We start from the raw sequence: 27,441 nt of genomic DNA, 5'->3' as shown, positions 1-27,441 counted from the left end.
TGTTAACCCTTTCCACACAAGACCTATAAAAGACACTCTTGCAAGAGCCTACTAATTGCCTAGCAACACCTCAGCAACACCCTAGCAACCACCTAGCAACACTAGCAACCAACTAGCAACACCCAAGCAACTGCCCAGTAACACCCCAGCAAACAACTAGCAATCACCTGACAACTACCTAGCAAGACCCTAGCATCCATCTAGCAACACCCTAGCAACCACCTAGCAACACTAGCAACCAACTAGCAACACCCTAGCAACTGCCCAGTAACACCCTAGCAAACAACTAGCAAACACCTGACAACCACCTAGCAACACCCTAGCAACCATCTAACAACAAACCAGCAAACATCGAGCAACACCTTAGCAACCACCTAGCAACACTTTAGTAACTGACTAGCAACACCCTAGCAACTGCCCACCAATGCCCTAGCATCATCTTACCAACCACATGACAACCACCTAGAAACACCGCAACAAGAACCTAGCAACACCTTAGCGAACACCTAGTATCCACCTACCAACACCCTAGCACCCATCTAGCAACACCTTACCAACCACCTCGCAAGACCTTACCAACCACATAGCAATACCCTCCTAACCACCAAGCAACCATGTAACAACTCCATAGCAACACCATAGCAACATCCTACCAACCACTTAGCAACACCCTAGAAACTCTGTGGCAACCACCAAGCAACACCATAAAAATCACCTAGCAACACCCCAGTAAACCTGGCATCCACTTTGCGACACCTTAGCAACGACCTTCACTGAAGTCCCATCAGCCCATCAGTCCTCACTGAAGGCAGTCAGTTCCCAAGCCTACCTGTCCTCACTGAAGTGCCATCAGTTTCCAAACCTACCTGTCCTCACTGTCAGTTGTCAGTAATTTACTGTCAGTAATGACTGAGCATGTTTGTTTAATAATATTTTCAAGGTCAAAATTCTGCATAGTTTGCCTTTAAGATCTGTGGACCAAGGTGAGCTGCAGTGGATATCTAGAAAACAGATCAAATCTCAGCAAACCTATCTGGATGGATAGATACAGTAGCACTCCGGGTATATATGATAGAATATATGATAGAATTTAAATGCGTGTTCAATAGTAAGCAAGAGATTATATGTAATGCATACTTGGTTGGGTATTCTCTGTTATAGCCATTTAAAAAGTGTCCAATAAACACTGCTTGCTACTTACATTATTGGCCATAATGAATGCAGTTTTTTTGTTTTTTGTTTGCTTACAAGAGAGCATAAAACCCCCTAAATTCAAGCCTAAAATGTATCTGTAATTATATGAAATGGATTTGTACACCCATTCTCACTTTGTTCATATGGCCCTGCCTAAGCCTGCTAACTACAAATCCCTTTGTTGCACTTATATCATTACTTAGATGAGTTGGTCCCAGTCTGCAAGCTTGCACTTCTTAGATTGAGAAAATAGCTCCCTGAATTCAGTCCATTACTCAGCCACACAAGCTGCAGTACTGAGAAGACTGCGGAGGTGAATTAAGGTATGTTATCAATGCTTCTTAAAATGTTTTGTGTTTCATTATATAGTGGATGGCTAGAATTATACCTGTAAATTGCCAGAGTTTTAAGAGCTGTTTATATCCATGTCTATATTCACATATATATATGTACCTTGATGTAGCATTAATTTTGCTCCTTGCATATGGAGCGGACTATTCTGACCCTGTTTTTTGTAATCATATTTTTGTGAAATTTTCTTTGAGACAGGCCAATAAAAACATGCTGGCAGAATTGAATGTTTTCATACTGCAGCTTGTCAGTGGGTATGCTGTAATATTTCAAGAGAAAGTGCCTTCTTCACCATTTGTTATATCAGGTATGCCACTTTTTCTAATGAAATAGAAACAATACATCACTTACATATAAACATGTACTATTACAATTACATGATTAATAAATAGTTATTATGAATATATTTTACATGCCTATTTTTACTTTGAACAAAATTGTAAAATATCAAATACATGTTTTGGTATGAGCAAAGAAAGGTAAATACATCTTACATCCATAAAATATATATGAAGTTAGACCTAGCCCTTTTAATCATTTAAATTGAAAATAGAGAGACATTGCCAGCACAAAAGAGAGAACCAGCCAGCAAAAAACATAGCGTTTAGCAGCTGCCAGAACTAGATGGCTTCCTCAACCTCTGAATCACAATTAGGAGATAGACGTTACAGTCCTTATTTGAGGGTAAACATTTTTTATAATTCAGATTATTTATGTGTCATCTGTATTTGCTGTACTCTATGTAGTGTGTGTGTGTGTATATATATATATATATATATATATATATATATATATATATATATATATATATATATATATATAATATAATACTATGTTGCAATGACAAGTTTCTGAATTAATTTAAAGGTTTAATAAAAAACAAGTTTTTGTTATTTTCTAAAAGTATTATTTCTTTATTTTTGAGAAAGACATTTCTGGAAAACACTTCAGGTAGGCCAAAACAATCATAGGCACAGTTGCAATAGAGCAATCATAATGACAACAAAAAATAATTGCATAGCTGCACAGTTCATAAAATCTAGACATGACCATCATTCTACGCCTCTTACCTACCCGACCAATGAGATCAGTAATGATTTGATTGGTTAAAAGGGTAATTCATTTTGGATTTCTGGCTAATTCTCCGGCTATTTGTATAATGCTTTTAACAAAGGGGCTTTGTCACAAAGCAGCTTTACAGAGAACCAGCCCCCAAGAGTTGGACTCTGGCAACAGAGGCAAGGAAAAACTCCCTTGCTAAGAGGAAGAAACCTTGAGCGGAACCCATCTGCCTCTGGTTGACACTGGTTTGTTATAAAAATGGTAGTATATACAAACAGATGAATTGTAGTACATAAATGTCCAATCTGAATTAAGTCCAAGCATAGATGACTCTGGTGATGTGGAGGGATGGCAGCACCAATGGGTGGCACTGTCAGGCAAGGGGACAATTTTGGTGCTACAGCTGAATCAGCAGTGGCAGGAAGGAGATGCACAGCTAGTCTTGAGCTGGAGCTCCGGGCCAGGAGGGGGTGCTCAGAAAAAGTTGAGCTATTGGCTAGACTTTTGGCAGTAAGGATTGAAAAAATTAGAGCATGAGAGGACTACATTTTGAATCTGTGTGCAAACAGGCCAAATGTGAGAGTGGGCACAGAGTTTTGAGTGCAAGCACAGTAAAGCAAGAGGAATTCTGCTCTCAAATTAATTTATTGCGTGCTTGGCTTTTGCCATTAAAGTAACGCCATAAACTGACAGAAAAAGATTTTAAATGCATTTACATATGAATGATCAGTCAGGCTTCTGGAGAGGAAATCCAATGTTGAGAATAAAAATGTGCATAATTTGGTCATCATGAATTCAGTTATATTGGGAATCAAATGGGAACTGGGAATCAATTTTACCTTTACATTTTCACCTGGTGGCGGCCCAGATGGTGCAGTGGGTAGCACTGCTGCCTCACAGCAAGGAGTACTCCGGTTTCCTCCCAGAGTCCAAAGACAAGCAGGTTAGGCTGATTGGAGAGTCTAAATTGCTGTAGGCATGAGTGTGTGAGTGATTGGTGTGTGTGCCCTGCGATGGACTGGCGACCTGTCCAGAGTGTATTCCTGCCTTTCGCCCCTGCGACCCTGTTCAGGATAAGCGGGTCAGGAAAATGAATGAATGAATGAATTTTCACCTGGCTTGATTTTGCTTTTAAGTAGGTGTTTTGATGTTGGTGTTTTGACACCAGTATGTTTGGGACTGGCTATCATGCTGGGGCCTTTTAAGTTCTATTTTATTCAATTGATTGGATGATCAGCCGGTCAAACTTGCTGTGGTTGACAAATATTGGGGCCACTCAATCAAACTAAATTCCCAAGGTGATTTTTTCCCAATTGGCCCCAGGTTCTATTGCCAAATTGCTCTAAAGCCCTATTGCTTTTTCTTTGGATTTTTATTATTTAATTTTCACCCTTGGCATGGGACCAAACCAAACCAAACTTGGTCGGCTTTTTTGAAGTCTGAATTATCAGCTTAAAGTGATAAAATAAATTCCTCATGGGAAACCAATGTCCCTCAAGAACCCAAAAAGTAGCTTATCACATAAATGCTCATAAATCCAAAGTACTGGCCCAATAAAAGCACATGGTGGCACTTATTTTAAAAAGCAGACAAAACCACTGACCCTTTGTTTAGATTTCAAACCTGCTGCATTGATCAGTTTCTTCATTTGGCATAAACACTCACTGAGTACTTTATATAAAAACTTTATACCTATTTATTCATGCGATTATCTAATCAGCCAATCGTGTGGCAGCAGTGTAATGCATGAAATCATGCAGATATGGGTCAGGAGCTTCAGTTAATGTTCACATGAACCATAAGAATGGGGAAAAAATTTGATCTGCATGGCATGGAATGATTGTTGGCGCCAGACAGAGTGGTTTGAGTATCTCAGAAACTGCTGATCTCCTAGGATTTTCACACACAGTCTGTGGGCAAAAATGCTTTGTTAATGAGAGAGGTCAGAGGACAGAAGAGAAGGCCCAGAATGGTCAAAGCTGACAGGAAGGTGACAAATTACAACAGTGGTATGCAGAAGAGCGTCTCTGAATACACAACTCATCAAACCTCAAGGTGGATAGGCTACAGCAGCAAAAGTCAAATAATGACCTAATAAAGTGCTCACAGTGTATATCTATGTGCTTTGCTAATGTATCAAGGCTTAACATATTTGTTTAAAACAAAGCGCAGTCATTATGCATTAGAGCTTTTTTTTTTTTTAACAAATATGTATAAAATAATAAAAACACGATTAGTGAAAATTAAAATGGTAAATGGTTGGCATTTATATAGCACCTTTATCCAAAGCGCTGTACAATTGATGTTTCTCATTCACCCATTCATACACACACTCACACACCAACGGCGATTGGCTGCCATGCAAGGTGCCGACCAGCTCGTCAGGAGCATTTAGGGATTAGGTGTCTTGCTCAGGGACACTTCGACACAGCCCAGGCGGGGATCGAACGTGGCAACCCTCCGACTGCCAGACGACTGCTCTTACTGCCTGAGCCATGTCACCCTTAAACATTCCACAACTTCATTTGTGCACATATACATCCAGTGAGCACTTATTAGACTTTTTTTTTTTTTACTTCTACTGCTGTAGCCTATCCACTTATGATGCATGTGATCAAAGATGCTCTTCTGCATATCAATGTGTGGTTTGCGTTACTGTCACCTTCTTGTCAGCTTTGACCAGTCTGGCCATTCTCCTCTGATGTCTGTCATTAACAAGGTGTTTCTGTCTGCAGAACTGCTGCTCACTGGATTTTTTGTTTGTTTTTTGCACCATTCTTTGCAAACTCTAGAGACTAGTGTGTGATAATCACAGGAGATCAGCAGTTTCTGAGATACTCAAACCACCCTGTCAGCCACCAACAATCACTCCATGGTCAAAGTCACTTTGATCACTTTTTCCCCCATTCTGATGGTTGATGTGAACATTAACTGAAGCTCCTGACCTGTATCTACATGATTGCATACATTGCACTGCAGCCACACAATTGGCTGATTAGATAGTCACATTAATATGTAGGAATAATAAAGTAAAAATGTTCCTAATAAAGTGCTCAGTGAATTTATATAAATATATATGTATATATATATATATATGTGTGTGTGTGTGTGTGTGTGTGTGTGTGTGTGTGTGTGTGTGTGTGTGTGTGTGTGTGTGTGTGTGCATATATAGCACACTCTAATTTAAATGATTTTGCATACTAAAGTTATGTTCAATTGTGCTTTGGGTTTACAGATTTACAAAACGCATGTGAACCTGACACCTGTCATACATGCATCATTCTTCCTCCTCCACCACCACCTTTTCCACCACTGACAATGAAATCCATATATATGGTAATCAAATTTATTTTAAACCCAACACTGCAAATATTAATAAGGATATTTTATTTAAGCATTTAAAAGGTCCCATATTGTGGAAAATTATGTTGATTATAAAGGAGTTGAACGTGCTATAAAAACACTGTGAAAGTACCAAAACGCAGTCCCCAAATAAAGCCATACAATCCGTACAAAGTGAATGAGTATTTAAACAAGCCATTTGGACTTCCGTGAAGTTGTGATATCGCAACAAGATGTTCATTTGCCTCAACACAGCCCACCTTGCAGCCAAAACAAATCCAAGTGAAGTGGCCAGGTTTCGAGCTTTCAGTTTCGGCAATTGATTGTAAGTCATATAATTGAAGTGTAGTGATTCCTCCAGTGGCTCCAGAAAGTATTCAGACCCCTTCACTTTTTGCACACTTTATTTTGTTGTAGATTTAATCTCTCATTTACATAAGTATTCAGACCCTTTGCTGTGGCACTCCAAATTGTGGTAATTTTATTTTCATTATGTTTGTTTTAATTATCCTTGAGATATGCCTGGAACTTCAATGAAGTCCACCTATGGCCAACTGAATTGATTGGACATAGTTTAGAAAGGCACACACCTGTGGATATAAGGTCCCATGATTCACACTCCATGTCAGGACAAAAACCAAGCCATGAAGTCCAAGGAACTCTCGGTAGACCTCCATGATAAAGTTGTGGTGATGCATAGATCAGGCAAGGGTATAAAACCATTTCTATAACTTAAGAGTGTTCCCAGGAGCACAGTGGCCTTAATAATTGTGAAATGGAAGAAGTTTGGAACCACCAGGACTCTTTCTACAATTGGCTGTCTGACAAAATTGAGTAACCGGGCAAGAAGGGCTTTGGTCGGGGAGATGACCAAGAAACCAATGGTCAACCCAAATTATTTTCGGTTTGATTTTTTTAAATGCTCTTTTTTGGTGCTTGGCACAGATGGTGTTCAGTTCATTGGAGCTAACCAGCCAATCTGAACAGATTTTCATTGATATCAATGAGCCTTAAAGACAGTCACTAAAGCAGCCAGTAAGAGACGCTGGCAAATGGACTTGTAAAACTGGATAGATTTTTGGACGAGGACCTATAATAAAACACTGGAAATGTGTACAATATGGGACCTTTAATATAAATTGTGTAATGCCTAGTCTGTCAGTCACTTTGTTTTCAAGTTTTGTTACATTGTGTTAATCTATGGGGTTATAAATTGTGTATATATCATGATTTACGATGGGGGCCTGTATGGGACATAATTCCATTTTGCACACATACTACCACACACACCCACTAGTATAACCATGACCACATACAACCTGACAAAAACACTCCTGAAACCCCACACACACACACACACACACACACAGACACACACGGACACACACACACAATGTACTATTTAAACCCCGAACACATACAACTGAAACCATATACAAACACTATTGTTATTATTACTACTAAATATTTCAATACAATATGTGAATGAGTTCACCTGTGTATGTGAGAAGTATTTGAGTTGTGTGTGTAAGAGGTATTTAAGTTGGTTTAGTTGGTAGCACAGAAAACACAACTGGCACATTAACAAACTCAGCAGAGTTTTGGGCCTTGGGCTATAAGCAAGAGGCGAAGGTAATTATGCTTATGCTACCAAACAATTTTTACCATTGCTAAATTACTTTGATAGCCAGATTATACCATATTACACTACATACAATACCGTGAAAAAGCATTTTCCTCTATTATTGCATATTTGCCACACTAAATGGTTTCAGATCTTGAGACAAAATGTAATATTAGACTAATGTAACCCGAGTAAAACAAAACAAATGTTTAACATTTCTATGCGAGAAAGTTATCAAACACTCATATCACCCCTGTGAAAAAGTAATTGCCACTTAATTTTAATAACAGATTGCACCTTTTGCGGCAATAACAGCAATCAAACACTTCCTGTAATCTGATATCAATCTTTCATATTGCTGTGAAGGAATTTTATCCCACTTTTCTTTGCAGAACTGTTTTATTGAAGACAAATTCATAGGTTTGGTATTCACTGATGAGAGGAAATTCCAGAAGAGATGAGACAAACACAGTAAGTGGAGTGAATCTCCAAATGGACTCAGTGCTGAGGCTTCCCAGGAGTGGCTCCAGGCAGAACATCCAAAGACCTGCAGGCTTAGGGTGAGCGAATATGGAATTGTCCGTAACTGTATCCATATCCGTTCAACCAAGTAATTAAATGTATCTGTATTCGTACTCATAATCGGAAATGAGTGTGACATAACCCGGATTTGGGCGTGACATAACCTGGAAGTGGTGTCATTTAAACAGTCCCCCATACTACATTGCAATTTGCAGTAAAGTACATTATGAAGCCAAGACTTTCACCTGAAGCACAACTACTACAGTTATCAAGTAAATCACGTTCCCTTGAGCTTTTGGGGCGTGATGTAAGCACTGTGTACTTTTTGGAAGGCTTCTATGCAGTGGACTGACTTGAACATAAAAATAAGACCTCTTTGTGCTTTTTCAGTAAAATGATGTACATTATGTACAGTATAAATGCTAGGTCTTGTGAAACAAAACATATACCCATATGCCATTATAAACTCGATTTACTAGCAGTGATTTTAACCTAACTTCGCTATTCGTGAGCAGAGATGACAGTAAGGGAAACCCATGGATGCCATGACCATTGTTACCACTATCCTCGGTTAATAATACAGTACTCTGCATTTGAGCTTTGAATAGAGTCTACTTACTCATGAGACAGATGGCCATTAGGTCCAGCTGGAATGTAGTTGCATCTCCAGTTCACTTTAAGCACATGAAAAAAGTTTCTAAAATTTATATGTGCTGCGAAGTCACTGCAGTCACGCAAACAGACCTGGTCTGCACCTCTTTCCTCCTCCATTGCCCTCAAATAGAGGGCAACACAGATGCATTCACTGAAACACAAGGACTCCCATCGCTTGCCACAACTGTACCACTAATCTCCCCCTACCCTCGATGCTCTGGTAGTTGTGACTCTGCCACTGCTGCAGCTGCATCCATGGCGGCCTGTCCAACATCTCGCTCCCTCAACCTGTCTGGGTACTCAGGTTCAAAAAGATAACCATCCACATGTTCTGGCCACCACTCTTCATTTTCATCACAACACATTTATTAATGGAAAATTAATGGTTTGTTTTGTTTTTTGGCAGGTTATTCACTTATTAAAAAAAACATTACGGCTCGCCCCTACTATTAAATCTTTATCTGGTTAATCGTAACATTAATTAAAAAAAGAAAACCATCTATATAAAATGTGTGTACATGCATGAGCAATTTCACAAGGAACAATTTTGGCTGAGCTGCATAAGCCTGCCAGTTCATATCAGCACCACTATCCGCATTGCAGTCGAATTTCAAATTTGAATCTTGGTAGTAATAATAGCCTACAAGGGAGTTTTTAAAATGAACATGAATGGGAGAGCTGTATACTGTGTGTGTGTGTGTGCATATGTGTGACTGTATCCAAGGGGCTTTTTTGTGGAGAGCTAGGGAATCTGGAGGAATAATTTTCAATCTAGCCAAAACGGTTCATGGGTTATAGACCAAAATGCATTTTGGATTGCTACAGCACCATCTGTGGGTACCTCTCTGCAAATGTTGTAGATCTACAATGCACAGTTCTGCGTGTACAATACAATACACAAAAGTGTGTGTCGTGTGTGTGTGAGATAAAGTTAGAATTATGTCCCATACAGACCCTCATAGCTTTCATCCTATTTTTCGGTCAGATGTGAAATAAAATATTACATTTTTTATTGTTCTGTTTATTAATATATTTACTGATACAACCAAATAAGATAAAATTAAATATATGCATACCATATTCCTGCCAGGATTTTGTGTGGAAATACCCAGATTCCAATGACAATATATGTTACTTTTCTGGAATTATTTAGCAATATTTGTTTCCCACAGGAACCTGCTAATGTGCTGCCTTATCAAGATTTTCTGCCTGACTATTCCACTTCCACCAATGTAAATGTTTGCATTATACATTCAAAATTAAGAGTGTATACTGGTTTATATAAATCTCTCATAAATATGCAACAAGTAATTATTTTTAAATCATAAAACATTTTTGATGCTGTTACAGATGGTAGATGAGGATGTCATAGGACCGAAGGGTGAAAAGGTACTGTTTATATTCAGATAACTGTTGTTGTTTAACCTTGTGAATGTTAGAAATTGGGAGTAATGTACTTTATTTTTGTTTTTAAAAAGGGGCAGAGAGGAGAAAAGGGGGAGAAAGTAGGTATACGTTTACAAAGGTGAATTTCATGTTGCTGAAAATAATTATGAATTTCATGATTTCTACCTACCTTAAAGTGACCTTATTTTTTTCAGGGTCTCCCTGGCCCAATAGGACCAGAAGGGATTCCAGGGCTCCATGGTGTCATGGGTCCTTCTGGAGAGCAGGTCTTCATAATAAAACCTTCATAATCATAACCAGCACCTAGAGATATAATTAGACAGTTGAGCTGTCAACCTGAATTTCAGCAGTCCTCTAGGTTTCCCTGTAGGCAGTCCAAGCATTCAGAAAAGAGCACAGGCATGTGGTTAGTTATACAATTATGGATTAACTAATTCCTTTGGCCAATTCCTTTGTTTTTGCAATACACTGAATACATTTGGGGTTGAAATAATAAAGTTCAGAATTTCAGCTTTTATTTCCAGCTTTTATTAAAGTTTTTATTTCAGCTTTTATTTCATTCATCATTCATTCATTATCCTAACCTGCTTATCCTGAACAGGCTCGCAGGGGGGCTGGAGCCTATCCCAGCATACATTGGGCAAAAGGGAGGAATACACCCTGGACAGGTCGCCAGTCCATCGCAGGGCACACACACCATTCACTCACACATTCATACCTATGGGCAATTTAGACTCTCCAATCAGCCTAAACTGCATGTCTTTGGACTGTGGGAGGAATCCGGAGTACCCGGAGGAAACCCACGCAGACACGGGGAGAACATGCAAACTCCACACAGAGAGGCCCCGGCCGATGGGGATTCGAACCCAGGACCTCCTTGCTGTGAGGCGGCAGTGCTACCCACTGCACTATCCGTGCCGCCAGCATTTATTTCCTATTTCATATTTCCTTTTATTTCCTATTTTCCATTACACCTTGATGAGTTAAACTACTTAGAACATAGCACCTTTGGTATCAGACCACCAGATTTTTCATTTGTAAAAGTATTGGAACAGAGAGTATTTAAGAAAATGAAAGTAAATAACACCTAATATTTGGTAGCATATCCCAAACTGCATCAAGCCTGCAAGCCCAACCAATGACACTTCCTCCACCGTGCTTCACAGATGAGCTTGTATGTTTTGGATCATGAGCAGATCCCTTCTTTCTCTACACTTTGGCCTTTCCATTACTTTGGTAGAGGCTAATCTTGGTTTCATCAGTTTATAAAACTTCCGATTCATACTACTGATGTAGTAGTTGTTGTAGTATAGCCATACGTTGCTGCTCTCTAAGTCTTCTTTGAACAGTTGATTGAGATACCTTCACCTCTGCTCTGTTTGTGATGTCACTGACTGATGTTTTGGGGTTTTTCTTCACAGCTCTCAAAAGTTTTCTGTCATCAACTGCTGGTATTTTCCTTGGTCAACCTGTTTGATGTCTGTTGCTCAGTATGCCAGTGGTTTCTTTCTTTTTCAGGACATTCCAAGTTTCAAAATGGCTTGCTTTTCTCCCAAAGACAGCTCTCGAGTCTTTGTCTTTTCTAACATAAATGCAGTGCATGTTTAACCAATCTTCCAGGACACATCTGGGCAACAAGTAACACCTGTCAGTCACATGTTCCAATACTTTTTCTCACCTACAAATTGGGTGGTCTGACAAAAGGTGATATGCTCTAAGTTGTTTAACAAATCTAGATAAAAATGCCAGGAAATAAAAGCTGAAATTCCTCTGTCATCTCATGTACATATTTTGACCTCAAACTGAATTGTTTTCAGTGTACAGCAAAAACAAAGGAATTGACCTTGCTGTTCTTGCTGTTCTATTACTTTTATAACAGTTAGCTAGCTAACTCGCGGTTACATTGCGCTAGAGCGACAGTCCATGAGACTGTCTAAAGTGGACAGTATTAGCCTACTGTTGGTGCTATCTACTGCCTGCTCGTGATACCGATTCTCATGTCCATTTAATAATAGAATGTTCAATTATCATAATTTGTGTTAGCATGTGTCTGCCCCATGTTAAGTCCATGGGTCAAGGAAATCGTGTTATATAACGATTCTGACAGAATTTGCAGTATAAAAGTAATGGAGCCACTTGGGACACATTGTCATTCCGCAATAAGTTTTCATGTATTTGATGTATTGTCCAGTAATGCAAGTAATGTAGACTGGGTGCAACTTCTGGATTGCAGGACTGTGAATGGAAATTGGGGCAGATTCAAATGGGTTATATTTGATGCAGAGTGTAAATTCATTCCAAAGGTGAATGAAAAAAATCAGTGGATGAATAAAGCTATACAAAGGAGTTTAACTCACAGTTTGGAATCTACGAAAGTAATCCAGGAAGATTTAAACAGAATCAAGAATTTAGTGGAAACCTGCCAAATGAAATTCAATATAACTAAATGTAAAGTTCTTCATGTGGAAAATAAAAATGTAAGGCAGGATTACTTAGAGTGGTACAAACTTGGGATGTGCAAGTGGAAAAAGACTTGGTTCAAAAAAGGGCACCTAGATTAAGATGCTTAATCTCTTCAAGTTTAGTAAAAGGAGTGATGAGTGGAAATTAGCAAAGGATAAATTCCACAGACATTAGGCGGTATTTTTTCTCACAGAGAGTGGTCACAGTGTGGAATAGCTTGCCAGGATAAACACTGGAGGCTTGATAGGCAAGACCAGGCATTATATGGTGCTAGATACTATTAGGCTTTTAGGCAAACTAAGCAGTAGGTATACTTTAGTGGCAGGAAAAGGTGAGCATTGCTGAGCAGAATGGCCTGCTCTCGTCATTATGCTGTAATGTTATGTTAAAACCAAAGATGACAGCCAGACAGACAAGGGTCACTGCAGCTGCACTGCAGCTGAGATAAGTATGCATAACACTGTGCACCATGCCCATTCATGCAAGTCAGCTGACTGTGGTCACAAGCGCCTCCTTGTGCCTCCTGTCTTTTGCCAGACTCTGAGATTGCAAACCATTGTTTGTGCAGTGACGGATGTATTTTGACATTTTATTTTTAAATCTTCCTAGCCATACAATTAATGTCCAGACAAGTAGATATTTGATTTCAAAATGCAAGCTATGAGCTCCTTTAATTTTATTCTATGCCTAATTACAAAATTAGGACATGATTCGGAAGGCTGTGACTCAGATATCCTGTTAATACTGACCGTTTTTGCTGACTGTTCATTCATTATTTTTTATTGCATGTTGGATCTAAATTATGTAGTTATCAATAAAGACTGCACTTACCATGCCTATAACACTTATTTTGTAATCTGTTAGTTATTCAAGCATATTATACTGTGTGCACTGGCTTGTGGGCAAGAGGGTAACTGCAGGCAGGATATGTGTCTAATCCATTATTTCAAGGATCTATGCGTTTACATTTGGTAACCTTTTTAAGTGAGGCAACATGGCTTAGGCAGTAAGAGCAGTCGTCTGGCAGTCGGAGGGTTGCCGGTTCAATCCCCCACCTGGGCTGTGTCGAAGTCTCCCTGAGCAAGACACCTAACCCCCAAATGCTCCTGACGAGCTGGTCGGCGCCTTGCATGGCAGCCAATCGCCGTCAGTGTGTGAGTGTGTGTATGAATGGGTGAATGCGAAGCATCAATTGTATAGCGCTTTGGATAAAGGCGCTATATAAATTCCAACCATTTACCATTTTAAAGAATGGACAATACCAATCTGTCCTGCATTGTCCCACAAAATCTTGCTGTTTGTCCTGCATTTGGACTGTCTGCATCTGGTCATCCTATTCTTGACAATTCAGCTTGAACTAGGAATTAAATAAATCAAGTTACATTGAAATCGTAAAATGTTCATTTGAACTTGTATATTACTTTTCTCAGTCCTATAATTGAAAATATTAAAGATAATATCACATCAAAATTGTTATTATTTGGGCATTTTTTATTTTGTTCCTTAAATGTCATTGTCTCACATTGGTTCCATTCACCTTATTCCTAATCAAACATCAGGGGATCAATGGACTGCATTCAATCAGTCTATGATAGAAAGTAATTTACTGTAGTTTGCTTTGATGTTTTTCTTTTTTAAATCAGCCTTAATTACAGTTCAATTTGAAATATGCAATGTGCATAGACAGGAAAACCCTGTTCTGGTTCATTTAATGTTATTTATGCTATTTTATCATCTAGAGTGAAAAGGGAGAGATGGGCTGGGTTGGGTTTCCAGGAGAAGTTGGGCTACCAGGAATAATTCAAGTAAGCCAAACGGGGGGTAAAAACATATATTTTTAATAAAATATATAAAATGCATTTCTACCACTCATGCCTTTCTTTTATATGTTACCTTGCAGGGTCGCCAAGGACGAGATGGGACTAAAGTAAGGCACATCCATTGGTAATTTTGTGAAATTGAAAGTATTTCAGATTAAGTATAATTTAATAATGTATTCAACAGGGGAGGAAAGGGGAAAGGGGTGGCCAAGGCCCACAAGGTGACAAAGTAAGCAGATTTTCACTTTGAACTCAGTTTGTTCTCAATTTGAGATCCACTGGTTATGGCACTTTAATAAATCATGCTTTGGTTCTCTAGGGCTCTGCTGGCTATCGTGGTCCTCCTGGCCAGAAGGTGAACCAGGTCTACATATATATCCTTGAATGGTTTCACTTTCTGCATTATATTTTATTCTTTTATATAATTCCTGTTATTGTCACTTTCAGGGTGACCCAGGACTGAAAGGATGGAATATTGTAAAAGGAGTACATGGCCCAAGGGGAGCACCAGGAAAAAGAGGCAAATTGGTAAGCAGACGACCATCTCTAAACACACAATGCATCAAACCTCTAAGTGGATAGGCTACAGCAGCAGAAGACTTAATAAGTCTAAACAATTAGTTGAATAAATACCTAATAAAGAGCTCACTGAGTGTATATACAGTGCCCTCCAAAAGTATGGGAACAGTACAGTGCCATGTTCTCGAGCTGACATGTTAGTTTATCTCCCCTTTCGGACAAGTAAAGCCACACTGTTCTTGCCTGAGCAGGTGTGTGGTGAAGCCAGATAGGTCTGCAATGAAGCCTGCCGCTTGGTGGCCCTCTCTACAACACCACATGTTCCATTCTGCCCTGCAGGGAGTGAGTAACCTACCTCAAGATAGCTTCTTCTTCTGCCCTCCTCACTCCCTGCAGGGCAGAATTGGCTTTGCCGGTACAGCCTTTTCTTCCACAGGAAGCTTGAGGTACACAGAGGTTCTGTGGGGTCACTCCAGACCTAGATCCTCCTGTGTTTCACCAGGAGTTGTTCCTGTGTGTAGTACCAGCTGCTCCCTACCCAAGGATTTAATTTAGGCCTAAATGAAATGGTGAATCATTCCGCCATGCAGATGCTTGCATACCTTGCCACTCCAAAACTTGTGACACTGCTCCTCTGTGTTTGAGTGTGTTGCGGTGCACTCTACCAACGAGTAATTAATTCCAGCCATGCCATTGCAGAGATGCATAATGAAATATGGCATCACTAAGGGAGGGAGGTGTTCAGTCTGGAGGGTTTCTCTGATTTCATCATTCAACAAAGATTCCTCTGCCTGCACCAACTGTTTTGTTGTAATGTTTGAAACTTCTGTAACTTTGCCAGCTCTACTAGTGATTTGTGGAGTGAAACTACATGTTGATTTTCGGTTTACATATGTGGAGAGACCACCTACTTTTCCGGGTCCCAGTAATGTACCGTAGCCACTAGGCTACAGGCTGGCCCATTTAAATAATATTCAGTGATAATATTTATTAATATGTATAATACAGATAAATTATGTACAGGACTGAATTCAGTTTCCTTACATGAATACCTTGCTGAGTTTTGTTATCTATTAGTGAAGGGTCAGACTCATGTGTTATATCCTTGCTCATTCTCATGCTCGGTTTCATTTTATTTAATGCGCCAAAAACACAATGAAGGGAGTGAAAGGCAATCCTGGACTATCTGGGCCCTTGGGACATGTTGGATCCATGGGCCAGCAAGGCCCTACTGGAGTGCCTGGACTACCAGGGAAAGGTTATGTCCACTGCCTGTATCTTAACACACCTGCATACATGCACACACACACGGACACACACACACACACACACACACACACATATGCACACATGCACAGTAGTGATATAATGATACTCCGAAAATGTAAAAAAATTATTCCTCACCAACAAAGAATGGAATTTCTTCACACTCTTTCATAATACGTATGTCTACTCTACATGAAAAGGCAAGGTGAAATGAATTACTTAGTTTTGATATTGCATCAATCAGCTGTTGCTCAAACACCTTTATTTTCTTTCAGTGCATATTATACCAGGACCAAAAGGGGAGAAGGGCATCACTGGACCTTCAGTGAAATGCAACTGTAGCTGGGCAAATTCCTTTGAGCATGTAACAAAAAACGATTACTCTCAAGTTCCATCAGTAAGTATTGCACAATTACTTTTAGTAAAATAAGTACAGCATTCAACTGCAGCACCAAGCAGAATTAAATTGTTTTAATACATTGAAGGGGCTGGTGTTAAATAGATCACTACCTCAAAATGTAGTTTTCTTGCATATCTTATTTTTCTTATTATAATTACGCCAGTTGTCTCTGGAATTGATGGCATCCTCAAAGATGAGCAATAAAATGTATGTTACTGGCACCCTAGAAAGTCTTACACACCTACAAACAAAATCTGGCAAAAATTGCCATTTATATTTACTTTTTTAAAGTTTAAAGAGTCATTAGGAACACTCCATGACTTCCTATTTCAATTGTGACGTCGGTCTGGGTTGGCCACTGGTCACGAGGTGGGCAGACCAGACGAAACCAAAAAGAATGGTTTGCATACTACCGTTTATTAACTAAATTAGACCAGATGCTCCTTAAATCAAAATAAGGCAACCTAAATTCGGTATAACATTAGTTAAATGAAAAAAAGAGCAAATAATGGCCTCACAATACTCTTGCAGTAACATTCCCAAACAAACAAACAAACAAACAATAATCCCAAGTCTCTCTCTCCAGGACTGAAAACCAGGCCTCTTTTATAGCCCAATAATGAGGTATTTGAGGTATATATATGAGGTACAGAGATTAGAATATATCACAGCTGTGGCCATACCTGTCTACTGGTGGACAGCACCTCAATATTCCTATCCTGGCACCACACATCGCATAAGTAGGAGATTAATGACACAAATGACAAGCTCCCTTAGTCATTCATGAACGTATATAAGATGCAACACAAAAATTATAATGAATAATTCAGGCAATAGCTTTTATAAACATTACACAAGTAATTGATGAAGATAACATAAGTGAGGACACAACACCAAACCCACAAAAAAGATTCACTGACCACACAATCAAGCTTTACCCCATTGAGCTCTCTTTTGCAAGGGGATATGAAAACTGTTTTTTAAAACTTCAAGTACTTGTTCGCCTACTGTTGCTACAGTTGCACATGTTATTTAAATAATTTTCTGCTTACTGTTCCACCACGCAAGCATTAAGTGCCTGCAGCTCAAAGTGTTTTTTTTTTTTAATGCATGGTAGGTTTGATAAATCAAACCTTCTTAATATATTTCACAAATCATGTAACCTTGACTCATCTGCTGTGCTGAAGGACAACCTGTCTCTACAACTGCATGTGTTTTCACTCAATAAATATTGTTAAAAAAATCTCAGGTCAGCTATACTGATTATAGATACAGCAATAATCCAGATTTATAACGGTTAATTTCTGCACAGTTCATGGTTGCACAAATCGAGCTGATCGGGAGATAAACAGGTCTGGTTCCATGTGCTGTATAAAATAAATCTGTAAATAAATATATAAAAATAATATATTTTAGAAATTTGACCCTGGCATGCTAAACTAGTAAAATATTCAAATATTTAAAGATGGTGCATTCCTCCTGTTATAACGTTTTTTCTTCTTCTTCATATGAGTAGATCTATATTGTGGACAGCGAGAAGGAGATGTCTCAGTTTAAATCAAAGAATATTATGGTCATAAGAAGGGACATTCGCACCTTGTATATCTATGACGGCAATAAATGGACCGCAGTACAGGTGAGTAATACTTTTGAATGTGAAAATAAGGACTACTACCCAACCCCATATTTGGACAGCTAACCTCCTTTTCATCATCTTTTATTGCATTATAGGTCTCTTCAGCAACTTAGAAGAAATGGATCATCTACCTTTCTATCTTATCTGTCTCTGATGTTCATGCTGAAAAACTGTAACACACACACACACACACACACACACAAGCAATTATACAAGCACAGATGCTTGCGCACACACACTTGTTTCGCCCAAACAAGACTGCTTTACGAGCTAATATAATTGCTTACACACACATCTGCTGCATTCTCAAAACAAGGAACTGAACTCCACAAGCAATGGCTGTTCTTCTTGTATGACTCCATTAGGCAAGTTGTTCATTCACTTAGCTTTGCCAGCAAGCTTTCACAGTACTTCAAATATTATGCTTTTGCTGTATTATTAGATTTTTAGAACTTGAAGTACAACACTGTTTAAGTACAACCCCTTGAAATGCTGCAACTTTGCATGACAAACAAGTTGAAGTGAAAATTAAATGGAGAACTTGGACAATGTGTAATAATTTTGACATCCAGTTTATACATGAAATCTAATTTTAGTTATTTTACTCAATAAAAAGTACAATCCAGCTACAAAGGGCGCAGTAGACTACCACAGTCACTGGTGCCTCCTCGTGAAGGCCATACCCCATTTTGTTGAAAACCATTCACTTGCTCCTGCTTGAAAGCAAAACTGAAAGACAATGAAGAAGACAAAGAAGGAAGATAAAAAGACAAACAAAAATGCCAAAAAGTTGCTGTGTTGTGCGTGGATGACTACTGCTGGCAAAATTAAAGAAATAAAGAAATAAATTGATCAATAAATTAATAAATACATATGTCACACGCCGTGACACCCCTGGGCGGACAGAACACATGGACACAGGGAGGTAGCGAATGACTGGATTGCACCAACATTTTATTCAGTCTCAGAGGAGCAGGGAATGGAGAGAGAGAGCACAACTATTAATTAGAACTATTAATAAACAAGCATCACTCTCCTAGGATCAGGGTCAAAACACCAAACTAAAATAATAACAATAAACAAAACCAAACTGTAACGTTTGCTCTGCAGTTTCTGCTCTGTCGTGTCGGCTTCAGCCCTGGCTCTCTCTCACAACCGTAGTTTGTAGTCCATAGTTCCCTGGTCTCAGATGCCTACTGCAAGTAAGAAGTAAGAAGTAAGAGTAAGAAAAATGTTTATATCCACATTTTATTTTTCACTTTTATTTATTTCAGGATTGTTCATGTATGTGTGAACTAAGAAATAATTACATTTCTCACCTACACTCATGGCAGTGCATTTTGAATTTGTTTGTGACATGGACTGTAGAATGACCCACCTCTAGTATCGGCAAACATCTGGCTAGCGGTTGCTGCAGCATAAAACTCAATTTACAACTTTGCTACATGCTACATACAACTAAGAGAGCCAGTACTGGCTACATATGTGTTAGCCAATCCTCTCTTTCCAAAAGTTGTATTAAGCATTTTTAGTTCTATATTGTAATATTGTAAATGTATGGAGCCAGGTGGAGCTGGTCTGGCTACAACTCACCAAGCACTTTATTAGGAACATGTTTACTTTATTACACCTACTTATTCATGCGATTATGTAATCAGCCAATTGTGTGGCAGAAAAGGAGTAGTAAATCCTTTAGTCAGAATTAATGAATTGCACTAAAACTGTAAATATTGTTAGAATGATTAAAATATTGTCAATGATATCATTGTTATTCTTTTTTCCTTTTCTTTTTTTGTCATTATTTTCTGTTCACAATTTCCATGTATGACACTGACTTTCCTTTCCAAATACTGTTTAATGCATGTGAAATGTTTGTATGAATCAGTATTTATATAAAAATACGTTGTCCCTGAAGTGGGGGGTGGTGGAGTATAATAAGAATTATTATTATTATTATTATTATTATTATTATTATTATTATTATTGGGTGGCAGCAGTGCAATGCATACAATCATGTAGATACAGGTCAGGAGCTTCAGTTAATGTTCACATCAGAATGGGGAAAAAATGTGATCTAAGTGACTTGGACCATGACCATGGAATGATTGGTGGTGGCAGACAGGATAGTTTGAGTATCTCAGAAAACGCTGATCTCCTGGGATTTTCACACTCACTAGTTTCTAGAGTTAGCAAAGAATGGTGTGAAAAAATTAAAATAAATATTGAGTGAGCAGCAGTTTCTACAGACAGAAATGCCTTGTTAATGAGACATCAGAGGAGAATGGCCAGACTGGTCAAAGCTGACAGGAAGGTGACAGTAACGCAAATAACCACATTACAACAATGGTATTCAGAAGAGCATCTCTGAACATACAACGCATCATAACTGTAAGTGGATAGGCTACAGCTGTAGGAAAAAAAGAAAAATACCTAATAACGTGCTCACTGATGGTACAATGTATTGGCAACAAGTGTTATAGAGACGTGGACGCATCTCATCAGTACAAACATGAACTTTGTTTTTGTTAAACAGACAAGTTAGTGAGCTGATGTTAGCTGTTGATATTCTCTTAATTGGAAAGCTGGACATAGCTAAAGTTACAAGCGATATGTTAGAAAGTTTGTTAAGTTAATGAGGTGGGACTGAACAACTCTTGAAATGAGAGGCCAGCCCTAACACGGTTAAGTGCTGTGCTGAAAGATAGCTAGCTACAAATGACAAATGGAGGAAGTTATCCTACACCACTGTGCTGGAGAAGAGGCTGTCACCATAGCGACATGAAATAGGCCCATTTTGCAGCGCCAGTGAAATAGTGCTTGGACAAAGTGTTATGGCTGTGGTATGTGTTGACCAACATTAGTTAGCGTTGATAATTGTGAGGCATTATAATCTAGCTAGCTACCTAATTTATATTATGCTCAAATGTGTTTTTGTTATTCCACTTCGGCATTTTACCTTGTTGGTAGTCATTAGTGACACGCTAAGGATACCTATATATCTAACTTGTCTCTAATCAATGGCTCTCAACATAGTAATCAACTGATCCAGAATGAAGGGGTTTTTGAGGGCGGGTCTATAAAAAGAAACCAATTAGATATTAGATTCTGCCCACAGGCTTTGATAAATGAAGTTGACAGAAAATTATGAAGTTATGAAATAAATAAATGCGGAAATTAATAAATGTGGAAATAAAGAAATAAACTAAACAATTTTATGTGAAAAAAACTTTATTTATTTATATAGTTATAGTTTATATAGTTATTCATTCATTTATTTATTTTATTTGACAGTCCTCCATAGTTATGAACTGCACAGTCAAGTATTGGAAAACAAAATTGCATTTTGCAAGTTTGCCATGTCCAATTAAAGATCCCTAAAGAAGAACTCTATGGTAACAGGCAATTAGGTGAGAGGACAAGGAAGAAAAGCTATGGTGTGGTGGGAATTTTAATTTATTCCTGTAAAAAAATCACTCAGAGACAAAGACAGTAAAAATAATTAAATCTTTACTATGCATAGGGTCCAGGTTACATGCAAAAACAAGGACAAAGGTTCCAGGACCTTTGTCTGGATATATGTATGCGCAGAGCGCAACAAATGTACGCCTATTCATTAGTATTTCCAATAATCAATATTCAAAGACAATCCACCCCTCTTCTCCTTGCAACAGATGTTTCTTAACTTTCTCCTCCCTTAAAGTATCTGTCCACATGAATGTATGTTTTGGGAACATTCCGAAGGGCCCTTGCTTATCTTGTTTAAGTTCCCTGTCTCCAGGGAGAGATACTCCCAGTCTCCAGGGAGAGATACTCCCCAGATCAACATTCTGTCGACGCAGAATGTTGATGGTCTGTGAGAATCACAGGCACCAGCTCCTTCTCAAATAAACAGATACCATGCTGTTTCTATGCCTCGTGGTGCCTTGTGGCCTTCAAAGCCCGCAGAGCAGAGAAGGAAAAGAGACATCTCAACTCACACAGTTTACAGAAAATAGTTTCCATTAATACAAAGCAAGTTATGATACTTTAATAAGTGTGTATGCTCTGGATCACTCCAGCATAAGCAACCAATAATAGTATAAGCAATTAGTAAAGGATAAGCAATTAATAATATGATAAGCAATTAATAATGAAATAATGACATGAATATATAATTTCAACAACAATGGGATCATGCATCTCCACACACATACAGTGGCTTCAGAAAGTATTCTTTGCACATTTATTAAACTGACTTCTGAAGCTCTGTTATTGTGACCGTTGGGTTCTTGGACACCATCCTGGCATAGGCCCTTCTTGCCTGATTACTCCGTTTGGCCAAGTGGCCTGGTGGTTTCAAGCTTCTTAACAATTATTGAGGCCACTGTGCTCCTGGGAACACTGAAAGCTAAACTAAATCCCAACTACCTGTTTTTTGGACTTGGCCTATCCTTACGTCCTGGATCTGCCCGTTCTCAATAAAGCCTGCTGTATTCACCTTATCCGTGAGTCTGCAGGAAACTTAATCTTATCTTGTGGGTATCGACAACGAAGCCTCAACATCTGGGCCGCAGAGGGTTAACTGCAGCTAACAAGGTTTTCCACATGGAAAAAGAACCAGGGAGTGGTTCTTTTGGACGACGGACAACATTGTGTCGGACATGAGAAAATACCTCAGTTTGCTCGCATCTCCCCAGGACAGGATTCAAAGCTCCACATTGCTTCTCAAAAGACAGCCCACAGCTACCCCTGGAGAAAACAACATATGTGAAAGGATAGTAAGGCTGACAAACATTCCAGTCGCACATGTTTAGCCTAGTCTTAACTGAAATCCTTGTGAATCTGTGTTGTATTTGTTTTTGATAATTTGAATGCATTCTGTTGGCTGTATACTTCTGTGAATCAGTATGTGCGTCTGTATAGAGTTAAACTCTTTGTTGAGTAATACCTGTAGCATAAGTGTATTCTGCCATGCAGGCCTACCATAGCTACCTTCATCGTTCCTTTGTTCAAAGGACATGTCTGCTTACGTTCACATGCAAAAAAGCACCCACACAAACTCATACATGTCAGCACACATTGCAACAGACCCAACTTACTGCTACCCTCTAGTGCTTGAAACGTTTTCACTGGAATGAAACATTTTCACTTTAGCATCTACAATATTAATATTAATATTATAAAATAATATTTAAGCATGGGAGAGGTAGTCTTCATTTACAAACCGAACATTAAATATGCCTGTACATTGATCAATTAGTTTGTTAAGCAGATGCAGATGTTTAAATTTCTACCCAGTTTTTCACCTTTTCAGTCATTGTGGTTCATTTCATTGATCATTTGATTTCTATACGGTGACTGGTGGCTGAGAAGAACATCACATTAGCCTACATCCATGCACATTACTGGCCATAGGTTCAACATAGGCAGCCATGTTTTGGTTACAAACTTAAAATGAGTTGCCATTGCAGTTTCAGTCATTAATTTAAATTTAATAACCAGACAGATGTTCCGTGGTTTACCATTGAATGAAAATAGGCCTAAATATTTTTGCTTTTTTATTGTTACCAACTGCTCGGATGTTCCCCTGATCACACCAAAGATGAGGTTGTTTAGTGATGCATGGTACCAGTCTCATGAGTGGTTGGAATATTCTGTTTGCCAAGATTCAAGTTGTTGTTATGCGTGCCATCACTATTCCCTCCCAAATGCCCCTAAATCTGTGACTATGTCTGGTTTCTGCCATTGGAAAAAAGCCATATATGAAGATGCTGGCTTGAAACTTCATGCAAAATCCAAAGAACATATCACTGCTATGTTTGCATGGAAGGAACACAAAAGGATTATGGAAACCAATTTGTCCATGCTCCATGCCATAAATAAGGACAGGAAAGAAAGTAGACAAGGATTGCAAATACATAAACATTGTTGCAGATGTACTCTTGCTAACAGCCACTCAGAACATTGTGCAAAGAGGCCATAGAGAATCGGAGGGCTCCCAAAATAAAGGGAACTTCTTGGAAATTTTGCATGTGGAAATGCTAAATACCCAAGCAAAGTAATACAAAATGAAATTCTTGATTGTTTAGCTGAGATGGTTGGTGGTGGAAGAATCAAAGAAGTGAAACCAAGTCAGGTCTTCAGCGTGCTTGCTGAAGTTTTGAGATACTACAATGGAGCTGTCTGTGAGAGATTTTTAGACTTCCAGCAAGCAGAAAAATTGGATGCAGCAGGCCTGGTCAAAATGATTATCTCAAGCCATGAGAGGTATGGCCTAGAACACCATGTGGTGAAGCCATCTTGGGGCTCAAGGCTATGATAGAGCCTCTGTGATGACTGTCAAGCACTCTGGTGCACCATGATTAGCCTTATATATGCCATAGACTGTAATGGCACTTATGTATAGATATTGTTTTTTGTTTTTTTTGTAGTAGCTATTGTATTGTTGTACTCAGGGTATTCTAGCTGCCAACTGTGGTAGGCTAGTTTGGAAGTTGATTGTATTCTTCAAGGGTTCTGATTATCTGTATGTTTACACTAGGACTCGGAACTCTACTGTCCTCTCAGGTTCTCTTCGCACTTGTACTTGCGTTTGATCTGCACTTCGTTGTACATCGCTCTGGATAAGAGCGTCTGCTAAATGCCATGTAATGTAATGTCATGTAATGTAATGTAATGGGTGTCAAGTCGAGTAGGCAAAGTATGCCTTCTATGTGCATTGCAATGCACACTGTTTAAACCTTGTGCTTGAGGATACACTGAAATCTGTGCCAGAGGCTGATGAATCTCCATTCTTCAACAGCTCTATGTATTTATGTCCAAATCATATGTCCACCCAAAGTAAGGAGGAGATGGGCCAGCCCATGGTAGGGTTTCAGTGACACACGGTGGGCGTGTCAGCACTAAGCCGGTCATAACCTGATGGACAGGCTTCCCACAGTTTCCTTCAGAACATCACACAGGAGAGTAGTGGGGACAGGGCAGTTGATGCACAGGGTCTTCTTGCACAAATTGCACATAGGATTTTTGGTGGTCTTTCGGAACATACTCAGACACAAAGTTCTTGTCAGACATGCTACTATCACCATTTCTCAACCAGGCAAGAGCCGTCTAACTTGTGGATGTCCTACTGGATACACTTTAGGACTATAGAGGTGAGGACGGTTTTGAGGAGCTCTGGATGTCATGCAAGTGCCAAATACCACAAGAGTCAACGGAAGACCAGCTCTCGACTGCATGGGTCCATAATCACACCAACACTGGGCGGGCGTAGGAATGAACCATTTGATATGGTTAGCTTTTGTCAAAGCATCTTGTACCCCATATTAGATTGCTTGGTCAGTGAGTTACAGAGGTGGTTCTCCAAGGAAAACTGCAAAGTAATGAAAGGCATTCAAGCCTTGCATCCCAAGCACACAACTTTTATGGATGAGGAAAGCTGGTTTATCTTTGCAGAAGCTTATGACACAAATTTGGAAGACCTGAAACATGAGATCCATCAAGTCAAGAGGCTCTTGGAATGAAAAGAAGTCACAAGGCCATCTACACCTCTTGTTATCAGTGCAAGTTATAACAGTTGCTTTGTCCTGTGACTACAACCATTAATGATATTAATAACAATGAGTAGGAGAGGGAACGTTGTCATGCGAACAAAAAGTAGCTCATCCAGAATGCAGCAGCTCGTCTGGTCTTCAACCTTCCCAAATACTCACACGTCACCCCCCTGCTTACTTCCCTCCACTGGCTGCCTGTCATGGCTCGCATCAAATTCAAAACATTGGTGCTAGCCTTCCAAGCAGTTAAAGGGTCTTCCCCAGCTTATCTGCAAAAAATCATCAGACCCTACACCCCTGCCAGACCTCTTCGTTCAGCCTCCACAGGCCGCTTGGCACCTCCCCCTCTCAGAACCTCCACCTCACGCTCACGACTACTGTCTGTTCTGGCTCCACGGTGGTGGAACGAACTCCCCGTTGAGGTCAGAACTATAGAATCCCTCCCCACCTTCAAGCGCAAGCTGAAGACACACCTCTTCAAACAGCACCTCTCCCCATCCCTCCCTACCTCCCTGTGAACCTTAATTGTTGTCTCTGTGACTTGTGTATCAGTATTTTAGTTGGCTAGGTAAGCAGTGTTTGGATAGTTAACTTTGGTGACTTTTGCTCTGTTTGTTTGTTCAAAAAAAAAAAAAAAAAAAAATGGCCCTTGTCCTTATCTTTCTTGTACAGGTAGCAGTTGAAATTGTACTTACCTCTAGGGTCTTTCAGCGAACTTATCCCTGGTTATGGGTATGCACTTTGTTGTACGTCGCTCTGGATAAGAGCGTCTGCCAAATGCCAATAATGTAATGTAATGTAATGTAGCTGTATACATTTATGCAGTTCAATGCAATGGCAGACAGAATCACTCCCCAAGGTTAAAGGCTAAAAAAGCCTGACAGTCAAGATTCCCAGATTACCGCTGAAAAGTTCATATAAAACAAACAAAAAAAACAAAACGATGAAATAGTCCACAAAATAAAGGGCAAAGAAGTTTGGTTTGGAAGTCCATCATTTCAGTTCTTATAATCCAGTAATCCAAAGAAAAATAAAAATCTTTTAAATCCAATGGGCCTTTGTCTTTCCTTTTCCCAATGGTTCAATAAGTCCAACAAAGCAATCCTTTTCCTTGTTTTTTAAAGTGATCCACAACAGTCCTAACTAGGCCTTAGCCCAAAACCATTCTCTCTACTCCACCAAACATTTTTTCCTTTGTTCCCCTTGGTACCTCCCCTTCCTGTCTCTGGCACACCCCCTTCCTGACTCCTGGTGGTGAGAAAAGGTATAGCTCTAAAGAGATAGGGAAGAGTTTACAGGCCCTGCTAACTGATGGAACCCTATTCCTTTGCAGGGTTACGAAGTTATCAGTGCAAGTTTCTGTCCTCAAACTGATGAAGTCTCACCTGAGAACAACAATGGATAATGAGCATTTGAGCAACCTTGGAATTCTAAGCATTGAAGCAAGAAGGGCACAATCGCTTGAAATGGACAAATTTGTCATGTCATGTGTCAAATTATGCCAATCAACATGCAAACCGGCGAATCATGCTCTTTTAACCCTCATTTAAGTCAGTCCATCACAGGTTCCAGTAGCAGTCAGCAAATGCAAGAAATGCTGTCCAAACCAGAGGTCAAACATACAGGTCAAATACATACCGCACACTATA

At 39.3% G+C, this 27,441-nt stretch overlaps 1 protein-coding gene across 2 annotated transcripts; it reads left to right on the top strand.

Annotated features, from left to right (window-relative positions):
- The first annotated feature begins 120 nt into the window (after positions 1–120).
- Positions 121–20,022, top strand: LOC133123819 (acetylcholinesterase collagenic tail peptide-like). Of its 2 annotated transcripts, XM_061234430.1 has the most exons (16): positions 121–1,517; positions 1,744–1,852; positions 5,843–5,943; positions 9,922–9,981; positions 10,100–10,138; positions 10,228–10,254; positions 10,351–10,422; positions 14,359–14,424; positions 14,520–14,546; positions 14,624–14,668; positions 14,759–14,794; positions 14,887–14,967; positions 16,120–16,216; positions 16,500–16,621; positions 18,141–18,260; positions 18,356–20,022. In XM_061234430.1, the coding sequence occupies exons 2-16, from the start codon at positions 1,756–1,758 to the stop codon at positions 18,371–18,373; spliced, it is 1,008 nt and encodes a 335-aa protein (XP_061090414.1). In that variant the 5' UTR covers positions 121–1,517; positions 1,744–1,755; the 3' UTR covers positions 18,374–20,022. The 2 variants fall into 2 exon arrangements, with proteins under 2 accessions (XP_061090414.1, XP_061090412.1); XM_061234428.1 differs by having other exon boundaries at positions 121–1,852.
- The last annotated feature ends 7,419 nt before the right edge of the window (positions 20,023–27,441 follow it).

Source organism: Conger conger, chromosome 3 (genome assembly GCF_963514075.1).
Source record: "Conger conger chromosome 3, fConCon1.1, whole genome shotgun sequence".
Classification (NCBI taxonomy): Eukaryota; Metazoa; Chordata; class Actinopteri; order Anguilliformes; family Congridae; genus Conger; species Conger conger.
Note: the sequence above shows the minus strand (reverse complement) of the source record. Positions and strands in the feature narration are given on the sequence as shown.